This window comes from Malania oleifera, chromosome 10 (assembly GCF_029873635.1).
Source record: "Malania oleifera isolate guangnan ecotype guangnan chromosome 10, ASM2987363v1, whole genome shotgun sequence".
NCBI lineage: Eukaryota > Viridiplantae > Streptophyta > Magnoliopsida > Santalales > Ximeniaceae > Malania > Malania oleifera.
The window spans coordinates 30,884,500-30,902,268 of NC_080426.1; the positions used below are offsets into that span (position 1 = coordinate 30,884,500).

The 17,769-nt window shown below is 34.6% G+C and overlaps 1 protein-coding gene across 2 annotated transcripts in view; it reads right to left on the reverse strand.

Annotated features, from left to right (window-relative positions):
• Positions 1–3,643: 3,643 nt before the first annotated feature.
• LOC131165370 (GPI ethanolamine phosphate transferase 3) overlaps positions 3,644–17,769 on the reverse strand; it is a 37,210-nt gene continuing 23,084 nt past the window's right edge. The window contains exons 12-20 of one of the 2 annotated variants that reach the window (XM_058123097.1): positions 10,934–11,081; positions 6,403–6,847; positions 6,200–6,291; positions 5,464–6,013; positions 5,138–5,255; positions 4,915–4,956; positions 4,347–4,512; positions 4,057–4,140; positions 3,644–3,962 (exon numbers count right to left, since the gene is read on the reverse strand). In XM_058123097.1, coding sequence (XP_057979080.1) covers positions 3,819–3,962; positions 4,057–4,140; positions 4,347–4,512; positions 4,915–4,956; positions 5,138–5,255; positions 5,464–6,013; positions 6,200–6,291; positions 6,403–6,847; positions 10,934–11,081 — 1,789 coding nt within the window. In that variant the 3' untranslated portion in view covers positions 3,644–3,818. The remainder of the gene's footprint in view (positions 3,963–4,056; positions 4,141–4,346; positions 4,513–4,914; positions 4,957–5,137; positions 5,256–5,463; positions 6,014–6,199; positions 6,292–6,402; positions 6,848–10,933; positions 11,082–17,769) is intronic. The other variant, XM_058123098.1, reaches the window with a different exon arrangement.

Sequence of the window (17,769 nt, forward strand, 5' to 3'; positions counted from 1 at the left end):
ATATATACTAAATCTTAAATGTTTAATCTCAAAATATCCCTTTTATCAATAAACCCTTTTATTAATTAAGTTGGAATTGATAAATTAGAAACAAAATTTGCAAACATATTTTGTTTTTATAATCAACTTTAAATTTATTCGGTCATAATCGAATTACCCTAAAAGTTGGTTCGATCGGGTACGGTTCGATTACAACAACTAATTCGGTAGGTTTGGTTGGGGATTAATGTTTATCGAAAAATTCGGTCAATTCGGTTATTAACCAAATTTGGCTGAACCAATCGTTTGCACATCCCTACCTACTTGTACATGTATTTGGTATCAAACACATATTATTTATTTTAATATGTTCAATCAAAAAACCACTTTTGTAAAAAACTAATTTAAGTGAATTTTGATAACCAATCTAGGATAACTTTTTTGTGACTTATGAGTGACACTGTTGATCATAGGCAGGGTCCATTTTGTGAATATAAGAAATACATTGGTTATTTTATAATTTTAAAAATATATTAAAAGATAATCATATATTATTTTATTATGTATTATAATATATATTAATTATTAATGAAACATAATTCAATTCTAAAATGAAGAATAAAAACCATCTATTAATTTAAACTAATATAAAAATTAAAAATTCTAACTTAATTAATAATATTATTTTAACATAAATTAATATGAGAATGTTATAAATATAAATTAAAGCAAGATTATTGTTAATCAAAAAATAATATTATGTTATTTTACTTGATAAAAATATTTGAATTTTTATTAAAAAAAACAAGCTAACACAATTATTAATTAAAAATTAATAATATATTATTTTACTATGCATTATAACTTATTAATTATTAATAAAATATAATAAAATTCAAGTTAATAAAAATAAATACATTATTTTAGTTAATAGAAGTATTTAAATTTTAATTATAAAATTCATGTAATTGCAATTTAAAATTTCAATTATATAAATATAAATATTTTATTTGAATGAGAACTACTTATTAATTTAAATTAATATTTTAATTTTAATTAATAATATTATTTTTATCATAATTTCATATGATAGTAATATGTAATAAATATAAAATATTATTAATTAAAAATAATAATCTCATATTATTTTTTAATTGTCAGTAATTTCGTGTCGCAATGGACTAATATTATATAACACGGTTGTCACTCTAATGCCACGTGGTTAGCACAGGGCATGGTTTTAGACCATATGAACCCTAAATAATCTCTCTGCGCCGAAAGCGCATCTCATAAGCAAGAATGATTTGGGTGATGCGTGAATCTTTCGTTTTCATTTTTTTTTTCCCCACCTCTTCTGTTAGATTTTTCCTCCTGGATGGATTAGCAAATTTGGTTGTGCGCAAATCAATTAATCAAATATCAGATATCAAATCTGAAAGGCTAAACATTTTTGTCAGAGTCTTCCGGAAGCGCCATTAATGAAGGTATGCAATGAAGATTTTTCTTTGTTTTCTCATCAAAGAAGCTGAAAACTCCATCTGCAAAGGAAGACGAAGAAAAATATCTCACAATGATCTTCGGAGTAATTGCGGCGTCGCTTTCCGAGAGGAAGACGAAGAAGAAGTCTAACCGCAACGGTCCATGGACCAATTTTTTTGCTCATTGATATTAATTGAGGAGTTGAAAGGCTTACTTTTCCCTAATTGAGCCCCACACACACACACACACACACCCATGTATATATATATATATATATATATATATATATATGTATATAAATATATAAACGCACGGAAATAATACCAAAAATAATATTATTTTAGTATAAAAGTCTAAAAACATAAAAATATTAGAGTGAAATAAAACTGTTTATAATGAAAAAAATTTAATCTCTATTATAGTTTAATTGTGTATTATAAGACTTTACTGATTATGTTTTTAAAAATTATTTATTAATCATATATTTTAGGACAAAAGACACTGATTTTCTCTAAACTTTCAAAAAATTTAAAAACCCTCCCTAAAGTTTCAAGAAAGATTTTTTATAAAATTATACTAGAATTAATACTATTAGAAAAAAAATTGTTTATCAAGGAAGGGGAGAGAACATAGATGGCCTGTGTAAATTACTATATATATATATATATATATATATATATATATATATAAAGGAGTAGATGTGACACATAAATTTGACTAGCTAGGCCATTCCCTCTTTGCCCCAGTTCCTGGAATGTAACGTAAAAGGTAGGTAATCATGCATTACGTGAGAAGTTGACACTGTTTGTTTGGACCATCAAATGGGAAATACAAAAAGGTTAGTTTGATTTTTCTTGGCTTGTTGGTACGGGTTTCATCTTATTAGGCATCATTAATTTTGTCCATGAAAGCATCTTATAAGATTCAAATATAATTAAACTTTATACAACTACTGGATGGGAAATCGCCGTAAGTTCTCCGGTCTCATCTTTGATGTCCTCATCAAAATGGTCCATACCTCTGAAGGATTCATCTATATGATATTACTTTTAATTCATGTTGAGAGAAAGTTTGAATTTGAATTTTTATTGAATTTCAATAACATATAATATAAAATTGTATTAAAATTTATTCAAATCCAATTCTAAGGTCCAAAATTCATCCTCGCAAACACAGCATTACTTAGTTTTAGTTTGCAAATTCAATTGGAACAAGAAAAAAAAAAAAGAAACGAAAAGTTTTAATGTAAAATGTTATAAAATGATGTAATAAATTCGATTCCGTTATCCTCTGATTTCATTTTATTTCTACAAATCAAACATGTGGTTATAGCACATAGCCCCACTTAAAAATTCTCATTCCATTCTACTCCTTTCCTATCCATTTTCATTATGCGGACCAAACATGCAATTAGAGTACTAGTTACATATTTGGTAGGCAAAAATGAAATGCAATAGAAAAAAACTACAACTAAATTTATTACTTAATTCTATAATGCTCACATTCAAAATTTCATTCCATTCTTTACATACCCTATTCTATTTTGCAAACCAAACATGATGCAAATGTTTCAATTTTCAGTCTAGCTTTCAAAAGCATTGTCCGCTATATGACCTACTCGATCTCACAATTTCACCTCATAAAAAGTTTCTCAAAAGATTTAAAACTAATTTGTCCTTGCAAGGCCAAAATTATCCCAAGCATACACTTGAAGGCATGAGATCATAAAAAGCAGCTAGCCGTGGGCGATGGATGGTTCTATGGTCCTCCAACATAGCGCCATTGGAAGCCACTAAATGATGCTCCACAATGGAAGGACCATTAACATAAACCACTAGAATGAAACACCCATTGCCAAGTGGTGGGCTACCTCGCCATCATGGAAGATGAATAATTTGAAAATAGATAATGTAGAGCTCACTCTTACACGTTTTGCTCCACTTAAAACCAAATGAGAGAGAGAGAGGAGAGAGAGGGAGAGAGAGAGAGAGAGAGAGAGATGAGATGACTTTCACTTTTTTTAAAAGTAGAACACATATATTCAGGCACATGCAAGTGAGCCTACCACAGTCATGTTAATATGGGTGACTTTTTGCATATTTCATGCATAGATTTGTCATGTGCCCACAATCAAATCAATTGGGGAAAGGAAGAAGGGCTCAAAGCATAGTGAGAGTATCAAACGAATGTCCAATCTGAGTCTCTTTCTTTCACTGTATTCCTATAAAAAAAATTGAGCCCAGCATTGTTTTAGCAAGAGATTATAGATCTACAGTATTTTCCATTTTGAACAAATGAATTATTACACCACTAAAATCTATCTGGCAAAAAATTTCTCACTCAATTGCAATATGACCTCTTCAGTTTTCAGTGACGTTATGATGTGGCTCATCATCATCTTCCACTTGACGAAAGCAGAAAAGTGAGGCCAAACAAATCAACACATCTGCAAGTAAAAGACCTACTACATCGAAAACGAACTTGGGAGTAAATAATCCCCATACCTGCAAAGGATATTGAGCAGTAAACATATCATTGTGGCATCGCTCATCAGATATGCAATATTGGAATATAATTAAAACATCTGAAGAGCTTTACCATCAAATGGCGCCTGTGAATTGTGACGCATAGCATCATGACTGCAACTGCAGTGGCCATAATCAGCCCATACATCATATACACCTAAAACACAAAGACTCAATAAATAATATATATTTATAGAGAGAGAGAGAGAGAGAGAGAGAGAGAGAGAGAGGGATCACCCTTTACCATCAGCTAGGCAAATCAGCCTCGGCATTTCACAATTAAAATGAATCAACAGTGAATAAAAGTAAAAATAGTGAAAAACAGCATGTAAAGGGACAAACAAATCTAGGCAATAAACTTACTTGAGTTAACTGTATTAAAATAAATTGCTTTCTGCGGGCAGTATCACTCCAAATATATCGCCAAACAGCAAGAAGTGGAAGTCCAAATATTGGAAGTATGTGAGAGAAACCAAAAGTGTCTATTGCAAGGAGGACTCCTTGGCGAACAAGGATGAACTCATCAAACCTGAAAGTGAAGACGGGCAAATCATTCACCACGTAAGCATAGAAACAACATTCACCACATGAACATTAACATCAATGAAAAATGACAGGCATCAGCATGGAGGACTCAACAAGAAGAGCTACGTGCATGAGCTTGTGACCAAAGTCACTCATCTCCCAGCCTCCACAGAGCAGGCAAAGGTTCAGTTACCCTAGGGAGATCTTCTGTATGTATGTGGGGCTGTTAGGAGGTGTGCTATTTACCTACAATTTAAAAAAGATAAAGAAAGAAAGAAAGACAATAGTCCAAGTGATGCTAAGTTGTCTGCAGCCACATGTCCTACGGGTTAGGCTAACCAACTCCCCCAGGGAATGATAAAATATTTTGATTATGGATGTGTCCCTCCAAAAGCCCATAACTCACCCAATAAATGCAGCACCATATCGGAGGCCATCAAAAGCACACCTGAGGAAATTTCATTGCACAGTTGAAAAAACGTTAGTGCATAAAAGAATACACATGCACCACCAAAATAAAACTAGATATCGGTGTATCACCAAAAGAGATTCAGGACAAAGCATGCATGTAGATGAAGTTAAACAATCAAATATGAAAATCAGACACCACTACAGAAGAAGCAATATACCAGTGACCAGAGCAGAAAAACAGACACACAGCCAAAAGGTTCCATTGTGTTACAGGAAGAGGACCAATACCATCTTTAATGTCCTGTTCTATATTGTCCAACCTCATTATGCAATAACCTGAGAAAGAGAACCTCGTATATAAAAAATTTATTTAATAAAAAAATTATATTTTGAGAAAGCATCCTACACTGGCAGAGCCATTATGTGCAATAATCAGAGAAGTATCACCCTCTGAAAGAAAATTTCAAAACCAATGGCATACAAATTCTTTGCTCAAATAAATGCAAGAGCCATAGAGAATGCAGATTTAGAATAACACACGCACCTCCAATTATGGATGCTAAGGCAATCAAGGGACCTTGTTTCCCAGATAAAAGAATGACTACTGAACTCCATGCAGATAACATTGCCACTGTTTTATTCACAAGGCTTTTCTTGCAATCTAGATCACTATCTTTGTTCAACAGCTGACCAAACACCAGAAATGATAATTCTACTACTACTATAGCATAAATTATTTGAGGAATGAGGTTTCTTCCAAAGGCATCAAACACCAGATCCAGTCTCCATATTCTGCTTTCTGAGGCCCACTGCACTGCTATGAGCATATAATTTATAATGGTTCCCATGATAACACGCTTCGAAACCCCTTCACAAGATTTGCAAGAAATAGCTTTTGACAGCAAGTACACCAATAAAACCAGCATCAGCAGCGGTACAACTTCATCTATATATATCCAAAGAGGAAAGCCCGAGGTAAGCTTAAGCATCCATGAAGGTTGTACCTTCAAGAAGACAGACGTGGCGCCCTGCTTTGACAGCCCAACATCAATCATAAATCTGCAAACTGTGACCAAAAGAAGGAAGAGAACTGCCTGCAGATAAATGAGCCCAAAAAAATTAGCTCCAAAAAAAACAATCTTGAGTGATTTTTCAGCTTAACAACTGTATTTGTACTTTTTTTTTTCTTAATAAGTAAAAGAGTATGCATTAAAAGGAATTATTTGTACAATTGAAGATTACTAAAATTTGAAAATTATAACTTTAAGGTAATTACATACTTCTAATAACATCTTCTCTTTCATGATCGAATAACGTAACTTGACAATGCCAGTAGTAGCTAAAAGAAAATTTGCTACTCTTCCTTCCAACACTTCAGTTCACAAATAAATAAACAAATAACCAAAATTAAAATAAATAAATATGTCAGCATGGAATAAGGAATATCAACCATACAGCCATGAGAATTAGATTCAAATCTTACAGATGTAACTATTTGAGAGGAAGCTGATTGCACGTATAGCCACCACAAAACAAGAAAAAATTAAGTTAAAGGAAATCCCAGACTGTCCACAAAACATCAAAGAAACACCATATTGCTGGTTCATCCTCTTGATCACCAGAAAGTGGAGTAGAAGTGATATTAACATAATGCCGAAACCAGTAGCCATCATCTTTATATTAAACTCAGTCCATTTGGAACGTGCCAGGTCAGCAACATGTGCTAAGAAATTAGAATATAAATCAATTTGCCTCTTAAGAGCAGGTAATAAGAAATGATGGCCTTCATTCTTATATAGTGATAAGTTCATGGTAATATGTGACCAATTCTCATCTGCTTGAGCATATAAGTCTGCTATGTGTGACATGTCCTCAGCAGAAAATCCAATGAGTGATGAAGCTGAATAAACATCAACATACCTCTTCACCTGCAACATAAGAAGGCAAGTGCCATTAAACAAAGATGGTACACGAAGAAAGAAGGGTGCCGCAAATGAAGAATTCACAGCATTCCGATCATGACAAAACCCAGTAGAATATGCAGCTTTCTTAATTCATGTAGGTTGAAGCGGAAATCTAGAGCAACTTTTTTGATAGATACAGATCTCTATGCATTTTCAAAATACTGGCCATTTTTTTTTCTGACTAGCATGTTCTACTAATCTTCACATTCTTTGCCCCCATTATTCTTAGTAGGAAACAAACTAAACAGTGAATGTAATGTTTACAAGTTAAAATCTCCACTCTGTCCGAATCCCCATGGAAAGGGTTGGTTATATGCTTTCTTTTTTTAATTGGGAGGGGGTGGGGGAGACAGTGAAACTGATTTCCAATTCCTTAATGAAGCTCAATCTTCATGAAATTCAATACCCATGGCCTCCAATTGATAACTTATATATTGTTGAGAAGACCTTACAAATGATGCACATTGGATAAAAGACACATTTATACTGAATTAGACACATTGAATAAAAAATATATTCATATTGAGTTAGAAACATTCTTCGAATAAAAAAATTGTTTAAAATTAAACAGCTGAGAAGGCCATACAGCATATTTGATTTTTCCCTTCAAATGTTGCATGAGGTGAACCTTTCCCCTTTCTTCAATATAATTTTCTCTCCTTCATTTCCTCCTTAACATATTAATATTAATGGTTTTAAATAGCAATAGTGAGTACTGCACAGAAACGGCTGTAGTGAAAAGCTAGAGTAGCAAATATTACACAACTGGTCCAACAGCTACAAATTTTTTAAGCATGCACAGCCTTGTTTGTATTGGTAGATTTGCAAGTAATAAGCCCCTGGCCAGTGCTAATAAAATCTTTAAAATTTTAGATCCATTAGTTCAACCTAATAACATTGTTTAGTAAGGACAATAAAGTTTAAATGGTTCTACTGACAGAAAAATTATCTCTTCTCACCTTCCACATCACTTTATGAACATAAATATATATGGATCATTAATGATGAGCTAAAAAGTAAGTCCATAAGTAGATCACATAACATCATAAGAAATATAAATAAATTAACAGAACAGAAGATTAGGCAGGAAACGTAAAATATAATATTAATACACTAGGCACATAAAACACATAAAAATACAAATTCCACTAAAATCTTAAGATTCAATAAAACAGACAGCAAATTTGTATCGAAAAAATAAATTACTAACAACTTGAACAAGAAAGAAGATAGAAAAGAAAAGGTTGATACTGAACAAAATAGAAAAGAAAAACTAATCTGCTAATATTGACAATTATTAATGTCCAAATATCTATTAGTGTATTACAAGAAACATAAAAAGAAAAGAAAAAATTGTTTATCTATATCATGCTCATTATCACTTTCTCCTCCTCTTCACATAGCTTATCAGGATTGATGCATGAAAGAAATTAAAGAGAACATGAGAAGCAAAGGTTTTTTAAAAGATAAAAAATAGTTTTAAAATTGTAATGATTCTGTAGAGGCTATAGGTTGGCCCATAGTGGCTGCTACACAATGGTGGTGGTGCATAGCAGCTTCTAGGACAGTGTTTTTATTCCCACTAATCAGGAACCCAAAAATTCAGTATGTAACAGACATATTACCACCATTTAAAACACTCTCTTAAATCTCATTCCCAGCACACACCTACACATGCACAAATCCAATATTCAATAATGCAACTAATTGCGATCATCTGCACAGTGATCACAATTTACCAAACGCCAAGACACCGCAACTCATCACATGTACATAACATTTACAACCAGCCAAAAAAAGGAAAGCGAAGAGATGTGATTAGGTAAGATAAGAGACTTTCTGCAACATATTAGGAATATTAAGCATTTAGGTTCAAAGTTCAAACTATAAATGATCAAAATGACTATCCACTTACTAATAGACCTGAACATTCAAAGGTCTTGAGTTTTGATAATCTTCATAAGATGATTCTCTATCATTTGATTGGCTGAATGGCTAACCTCATGTTTACCATTTAGATATGCCAGTGAATTTGCCATATAGGAAGCTATAGGCTTTAAAAGACAACCTGTAATGTAGAGCAACTAATTGTACTATGTGTCAAGCAATGTCAGTGTGCCAAAATCTTCACATATGTCAAGGAATCAAGGCATGTAGATCCTTCTCCACAGCCCTTCTTAGAAGCTATAGGGAGGATCATGCAAAAATTCAGAGTTTAGGATTTGGTCAATGGCTTGGAACAAAAGAAGGAAAGAGGAGAGGAGCGTGAATTTTAAGTTGCATTCTTACCATGCCATTAATACTGCATTTACTGCACAGATCATTACTATCACAAACATGAGTTCCCATTCTTCATGTTGTTTAAAATTTGAATATCAGTTTGAAGACGAGAAAGTTGACTCAGGTAAAAGAGGCATGTTATAGGGGTCAGTCTGGCAGTAAGCAGCATAAAAAACCTTCATCTTCCTATTTTGATGTTCCACTCTCCTCTAAAAGAAGAAAGTGGAGAGGTTGGAAAAGTTACAACAGATACTATCTTGGAATACAGAAAAATGGGTCCAAGTACTATCATTTAGAGTCAGTGATACTGTGCACCCAATCTTTAAAGGAAGTAGGATCATTATGAGATTACTACTGATGTAGAATCATAGGTCTCACAAAGTTCATGGAGGTTTGCAGTAGAGAGGTGATTAGGAATCAACATTATCTCTTGCAGTGTACAACTGGGAAATAGTAGACATGCAAGGTACAAGAAATTATATATCTTCAGCCTTTGCAGATTTATAATAAAAGATGAAGAGCAAGGTTCAAGGAAGAGCAGGAGGAGGGGAATTAATCACATATGCGACACCCATTGCATAAGGTTCCCATGCCATACATGCTAGAGAAATAATCACACATGAAGTTGCCAAAAATAAGGGAAAAACAGAAGTTAACTATAACAATAACAAACCATTAGGCCAGTTGTTCTATTGAATGAGTATGATAGGATATAGTATTCTATTCCTCCTAATCACATGTTTGGTTGTGTTTTTTTTTTTTTTATCAATTGGGTAAATATATTGATCAAGTGAAAATATATAAAACTACGCTGGGCATACCCAGGTCATCTTGTTACCACACTGACAATATAAGTCAAAAGTCCCGAAATACATCAAACCTAGGCATACCCAGGGGCCAAGGAACTAGCCACTCACACTATCAATACTCAGAGATATCCCAAGGACAACAAACATGCCCAATAATATCAAACTGAGAACATGTCAAATTTATCAAAAACCGCCCTATAGTTATGTCTTTGTATGGCACTAATTAAATCTATAGGAGGAATAACATGTTTGGTCGTGTTATACGTGCAAATGATATTGTATCCTGGGCTCACTCATCCTACAGACATGGGATAAAATTACGTGGAGCATGGCCCGCTGCATGGGGGCGGTGGTATATGATATATCAGGATAAGGGAGAGAAAAGTGCCTACATAAACACACATGTATCCTGGGCCACTCATCCCATGTACAAGAAATAAAATTGTTAGCATTTAGTCACACCAAACATAAGGCAGCATGATAAATGAAATAGCCCATGAGTTATTCTAAACACAAAACTCTAAGTCATAACTCCTTATCCAAGCTGGGATATATTATCCTTGGATAACATATATTGTCATCCCAACATCCCCTTGTCACCCCCCAGTTTTATCAAGGGACTCAAAGGGTGAAAACTTCCCTCTAGGAAAATTTACCAAATCAGTCCAAAAGACCACAGGAAAAGCTCAGTAGAAAATAATCAAGCTACAGTTGCCCACACAAGTTAGTCGGGAATCTTTTTGCAAAAAATGTAATTTGTAGAAAGCCTATATCTTTCATTCAAATGCTTGACAAGAGTCATATTGCCTAATAGTACGCTGCAAGCACAAAAATAACTAAATTTTACCTTAATTAAAATCCATAATCTTGATTACAGGTTCAGCCAAATATATTAAATGCAAACAACATGACCCACTGAAACTAAATCTTGACTATTGATCTAAAGCTATTAAACAAATACCTGCCAAGAATTGACACAGAGAGCATTGACATAATTTTGCATCCATTCCTCAGATCGCAATTGATTTTTGTAATATTCTAAATTTGTGCCCTCCAAGTCCAATGTACCAGCACCTAAAGCATACAGATCTGCATTAACACGGCCAATGCTGTACCCAAAAAAAAAAAAACGTGCATTATTCCTAATACAGAAAATTTTCACAAAACAATGAAATAAGAGAATAGAATGAGAATAACTTCGACTGAGATTGGGAGCAAAGATTTGACAGCCTCCTTTTGTCAAAGGATATTGCCCTAGATCATGCAGAATGGTGGAAACAAATTCATGTAGCCAACACCACCTAGTGGGACTTAAGGAGTGGTGGTGGGTGTTGTTGACTGTTGAGTAATTATTTTAATAAATAATACAAAAGCTCTAGAAAAGAACAGATATTGATACTAATACTCTACAGTGCACCGGGTGTCTTCTCTTCCAAACGGTTCACATAGGACACAGAGGCCCCAACTCCCAAATTATAGTCTCTGATATTTTCTTTAAGAACCATCATCATGGTTTTAAATCGCGGTGGTGGGTAGCGTAACATAATGGTAACGGGTGTAACGGGAAGCGGGAGTAGCAGATGTTACATAACAGGAAGCGGGTGTAACAGCTGTGAATTTTTTTCAAACACACTCAACCTTGTGCATATTAGCGTATTTGCATGTTTTAAGCTTGTAAGCCTTCTTAGAAAGAGTTTTAGTATATTTTGGATCCTTTAGTTTGACTAACTAAATTATTTGGTAAGGGCAACAAGTTTATATTTGTTTTAAACCACCATTGATAGAAAAATTACGTGTGTGTGCATATTTATACTTCTCATTGTTCTTACCTGTCATAAATTCTAACGTGTGCTAAATTAATTAATAAAACAAAATACATTATACAGTCCATTAATCTATAAGACACATAAGACATACGAATAATACAAATATAAAATAACTAGAAGAGAAGAAGTTTGAAGTTGAAAAATATAGAACATAAATATCAAATTACTAATATCATCAAAATAAAATATTTTCCTAACAAGTTAGTATTTTCAAATTGTTAATTAATGCATCTCTTGTGAGTACTTAAAGAAATAGTAAATTTTGTATCATTGTCATCCTCATTATAATCTTTTCCCCCTCTCACCACATGGTATATTGAGAATGATTTATGAAAGAGAAAGAAAAAGTGAGAAGAAAAAGTAAAAAATAAAATAATTTTTTTGGCGTAACAGTCTTGTAGCGGTTACGTAACGATCGTAGCAGCCTTTACGTAACAGTCGGGGTCTGTAATGGCAGCTACAGCCGTGATTTTTCTTCCCATCGATTTCACGGTGTATAACGGTATCGGTAATCCAAAAAACCATTATGTAACGGCATTACGTAATAGGCCATTACGTAACGGTCACAACCGTTACTTAAAACCATGGCCATCAAATTAAAACTGAATTAAAGAAAAATGTTTTTCCAAATGCACTGGAAAGGTACTAGGAGAGCCTCAGTTTTACAACCATCATGATTGATAAAACATGGAGCCATATATTAGTATTGTATTCTGCTGAAAAGAGATGATTATAACTTCTAAGAAACCATAAAATCAAAGAAGAATAGTTTGTCATGAGGAAACAAACCAATTAACCTATTAAAAACATATGACAACAATGCAAAAATGTGGTGAATAGACAAAATCCTCAATATATGACACATTTGATTTCTCAAAAACTTCGACTTCACCCAGATAGAAATCTGCATAACAGTCGATGTCATATAACTCCACCACATCAACAACTTCTTCCATTGAAGTACAACAAAATACGTTGGAGTAGAAGAGCAATCAAGGTTAAGCTGTTACGACTTTTAAAAGTGTAAGCAGTAAAACTTTATATACAATTAATGATGCTGTTTTGATGACATGCATGACATGCATAGGGGTGTACAAAGATTAACAAAATATCAAAAACCGGCACAAAACCGGACCAGAATAAGTTACAGTTGGTTTTCAGGTTTTTGGTTTCTGTTTTTGACCCAAAACTGAACCAAAAAACTGAAAACTGAATTAGTTGATAATATATAAATAAATATATGACTTTTAATATATGATATTCATGATCAAATCTAATTGTATATTTTATTAATATATTTCTTTAAAATCTGACTTTTTATTTCATTAATATATTTCAATGTTCAATTAGTTAATTACAGGACAGAAGGAGCAGGTGGCTTTTATAGAGGCGGGGAGGCTCTCCCAATTTTCAATTTTTGAATGTGGGACACAGAGGCTCAATTCAATCGCCACCTGCTTGCAAAGTTGCAATTGCCTACCCCACCCCCAATTTCAATTCCACATCCGAAAAACAAAAGAGCTTCTGGCTCTCTCAGCATGTTATAAATGACCATTGACCTCAAACAATTCGTTGCACCTCACTCTTCCACCTCCATGACCTTGCTTGCAGGCCAACTGTTGACCTCCTCTTTACTAATAAGAGGAAAAAGGGATTTTGATGAAAAATAGTTGTCTTTTCCTGTGGTGGTTTGGTAGTCAGTTCAAAAACCAAACCAAACCGTTAAAACACTAACTTGTTCAGTAATAAAACAGTCAGTTTCAGTTCAGCGTCTGTTTTCAATTTTATAAAACTGAATTCTTTAGTTCAGTTTTCGGTTTTAGTGAAAACCGAACTGAGATGAACTGATTACACCCCTAGACGTGTATTTGTGATTAATTGCTTGCATTCATGTACTGATTGCTGGTTGGTTTCAATTGGTGTTCAAATATTCATTTCCTATTCTTCTCTGATTCGTTTCCAGCTGCTGCCAGCCGTAATGCCTGGAGCTGCTGCCAGCCGTAATGCCTGGAGCTGCTGCCAGGTTGTTTATTAAATGCCTGCAGTACTTTGCCGTGGTCTGCCCCAGTTCTTCATGATTAAGTAATTCCTCCTAAGGTATTGTAAGCTCTGTTCTGTAGTCATAGCTGCCTATTGAAGTTAGGAATTTTGGAGAGTTTGAAGTGTTGTAAGTTCTGGTTTTTTAAAAGTCCTGAAAGTGCTTTTAATGTTAGTGTGCTCTGCCTGACTTCTCAAGCTCCTCCCCATTATAAGTCAGCCATGGATACTACCTCTAACTGTAGTAGGGGAAATTTTGGACAATGAGGACAAGGTTTGAATTGTGGTCATGGCAGCGATCATCTAATATGACGAGGAGATCATTGCAGCAATTCTTGCAGTTGCACAAATTGGGGCAAGGAAAATCATACGATTGATTGCTGTTGGTCTCCTTGGGAAACCAGCTCGTGCCAATAAATCTCTTGCGAAGGGCAATGTATTATTGACACTTCAAATGCACCTAGCCACTCCACTGGGGAGTTGAGTACTTGAGTACATCATCCCCCAAGTCCTAAGAGGCGTTTAACAATCTTCTTTGCAAGGTTCGACAACTCCAAACTGAGTCTTTTACATCTAGTGCTACTGTAGCCCATTCAAGTACAACTGGGCTTCTTGCTTCTTCATCCTCCTCACTTTGGGTTAGATTATGGTGCTTCCTCACATATGACAGGTAGCCATAACTTGTTTGAGTCCTTGAACCCCACTAATTTACATAGTTACACTCTTAGGTTAATCTTGCTAATGGTTTGGTTACACCAGTTTATGGTTCTAACAATATTCTCTCAATTCCTTTTATTCCTCTTTCGTCTGTTTATACATGTCTAAATTTCCCTTGAACCTACTACCAGTTAGTCAATTAACTACGTCTCATAACTATTTTGTGACCTTCTTTCCTTCTCATTGTGTTATTCAGGATCTCCAAGCAAAGAAGAGGATTAGTTGAGGGCTTGAGAAGGATGGAATGTACTACTTCAATGGTGGTCATGGTGAGTCCAATACTTGTCATATGGTTTCCTCAATTTCTATTCTTGGTGTTTCTCTTGATCAGTGGCATGCTTGTTTGGGTCATCCATCCCTTCAAAAACTACAAGTTTTTCCTATGTTCAAGTTCGTTTCTCATTTTGAGTATTCTGCATTCCAGTAGGGAAAGCATATTAGGACATATTGTTCGTCTAAACATATTGTTCATCTAAAGTCAAGTTTTGTTGTAAATCATTGTTTTTTCTTGATCATTCAAATATTTAGGGTCTGTGTAGATTAGAGAATTTGACTGGTCATCAATATTTTGTGCCCTTGTGAATGATTTTTCCCATATAACATGGATCTATTTGTCAAAAGATAGATCTGAATTTTTGAATGTGTATATACTCAATTCTACCAGGAAATAAAAACTCAGTTTGGCATTGGTATTCAAATTTTCCAATCTGATAATGCACTTGAATTTGTTCAAAGTAAACTTCAGCCTTTTTGCTTGGCCAAAGGGACTATTCATCAAACATCATGTATGCATACTTCTCAACAAAATGGAGTAGCAAAATGAAAAAATAGACTTTTACTTGACATAGCGCGGTCTCTACTCCTTCACATGCATGTTGCTAAAATTTTTTGGATTGACACTCTTCTTACAACTTGTTTTCTGCTCAACAAGATGACCTTAATTGTTCTAGGGAGACAATTGCCCTTCTCCATTGTGTACCCAAAAACATCCATATTCTCTGCTGTAACTTGTGTCTTTGGGTGCACATGTTCTATTCTTGCTCCACATACTAGTTAGGAAAAGTTTTCTCCTCGTGTTGTTAAATGTGTCTTTGTTGGGTACTAGAGAATTCAAATAGGATATAAATGTTATGATCCCATGCTCGAAGAAAATATGCAAGTGCTAATGTCACCTTTCTCAAAGGGACACCCTATTTTTCCAATGTCAGGTCCTCCTTGGATGAGTCTATCATGATTCCATCAACGATTTATGGTCCACCACCCTGCCCCTTGTGTTGACCCTCCTATTCCTACCCTTCTTGAGAAATTTTTTCCCCCTTCCAAATTCTTTAATTATTGATAACAAGAAACAATTAAAAGTTTATGAATGACGGAAAGCAAGCACAATGATGCAGGGGCAGCATCAAGGTTCTACATCCGTGGGAGAATTTAGAAGAAATAGAAGAGAGGAAGGGGAAGGGAGGAGAGAGGAGATACCAAGGGGGAAGTCACATTCAATTCCAATTCAAATTCAACCATAACTGTCTACAACATGGCTTTCACACACAACTTATCAAAAATCCTCTAAGACAAGAATTACACATATACCCTAACATTACATGAAATTACAAACAAACCCCTAAATCACACAAATATTACCAAAAATACCCCAGATACACACAACAACAAACTAATAAATACTAAATACATAATAAACTACTAACTAAACCAACAATCCCTTAACCCAATTCTGCTTAATTATTCTCGACATGGATCTTCCTAAAGTCTTGCTTCTTCCTCCTACATCAACTCTCCCCTAGTTAGAATAGCTTAGGCCTCGAATTTTGAAATGTTGGAGGATCAGAATTAAGAAGCAAACTTGGATGCCAGTGCATGAGCTATACAAGAAACCATGATCCTTTGGCAGCATCATAGACTTGAATCGAGAGTTGGCATCAATAAGCACATCTGGAATGACAAACTCAACAAAAGGAATGTTTGAAAAACTTTAGGTGTCTCCAAACACATACATTTTCTTCCATTCAGTTTCTTCAGGTTGAGTAACTCTTAACAGATTCTTTGTGCTGGTTGGTTGGTAGTGCAGGCTTCAAGATGATCTTCTTACCACTATAGTGGTAGACATATATGTGTTCTCATGTCATTAAGTCGCACCCAAATCATCTAACCAAGGAGTATAGGGCCAATATTCATAGGTATGATATCACACCAAACATTATCAGAATAGTCACCCATTTGGATAGGAACCAAACATCTTTCACAAACATATATGGTAAAGTTATCATCCCAAGACATCTCATAAGGCTCTGGATGAGATTCTGGATGAAGTTGCATTTGAGTGACTCCATTTGTAGAAACCATATTCATAGGGCATCATCCATCAATGATGATTTTGCAAACATTTCCTCCACACTAAAGAAAGGTGTGGAAAAGCTTGAAATTGTGCCCAAGGTATGATAAATGGCATTTCTTTGTCCAATAATTTGTCACCAAATTGCTGGATTTATACTTATATACACTGCATCTATGTATCACCAAAAGCCCTTAACACAATTGCCCACGATTCTCAATCTAGTCATGCAAACCACAAACTTCACTCTCAATTAAGAACAATCTTCAAGTAAGACAAAGCCTTATAAACCACTTACAAATTGCAGCAAATGGCAGCAACTGGGTCTGTTTGTTGAGGTTGACAATCAAATTTTAGCCTTTCAAATCAAACTATATCACTTGCTTGCAAAATACCATGTCTGAAACCAAGATATCATGCTGCAATTATCAGAGGGAAAACCCAAATTCTCGAGGCTGAAAACCAATTTCTCACAAGTTCACAAGTTGCAGAACAGGGGGGAAAGATTCTACATGTGAGTTGCCGGCACGTGGGCGATGTTGCCAAAGGCAACTTTTCGGAAATGATTTTTTGGGTGAAGGGAGATCAAGGAATGGGGAGTTCAATGCTGTTCATGGTGTGATGAAAAAAGCACAGGAAGTTAGGGTTGAGCCAATGGTTGGAGATGTTTTGGCGGGTGCTTGGGGGCTCCTCCAGTGGTCAGACAGCGATGAAAATTTGAGGGGAAGGGTTTCGGAGGGGTTTGTTTTTGCTGAACTGGGTGGTGTTGTAGAATCTAGGCTGGAAATTACGGCTTCGAAAAATGGGACATGACTGGAATTTGGAATTTATTCAAAAACTGTTTTTTATTGGTTTTTTTTTTTATACTGA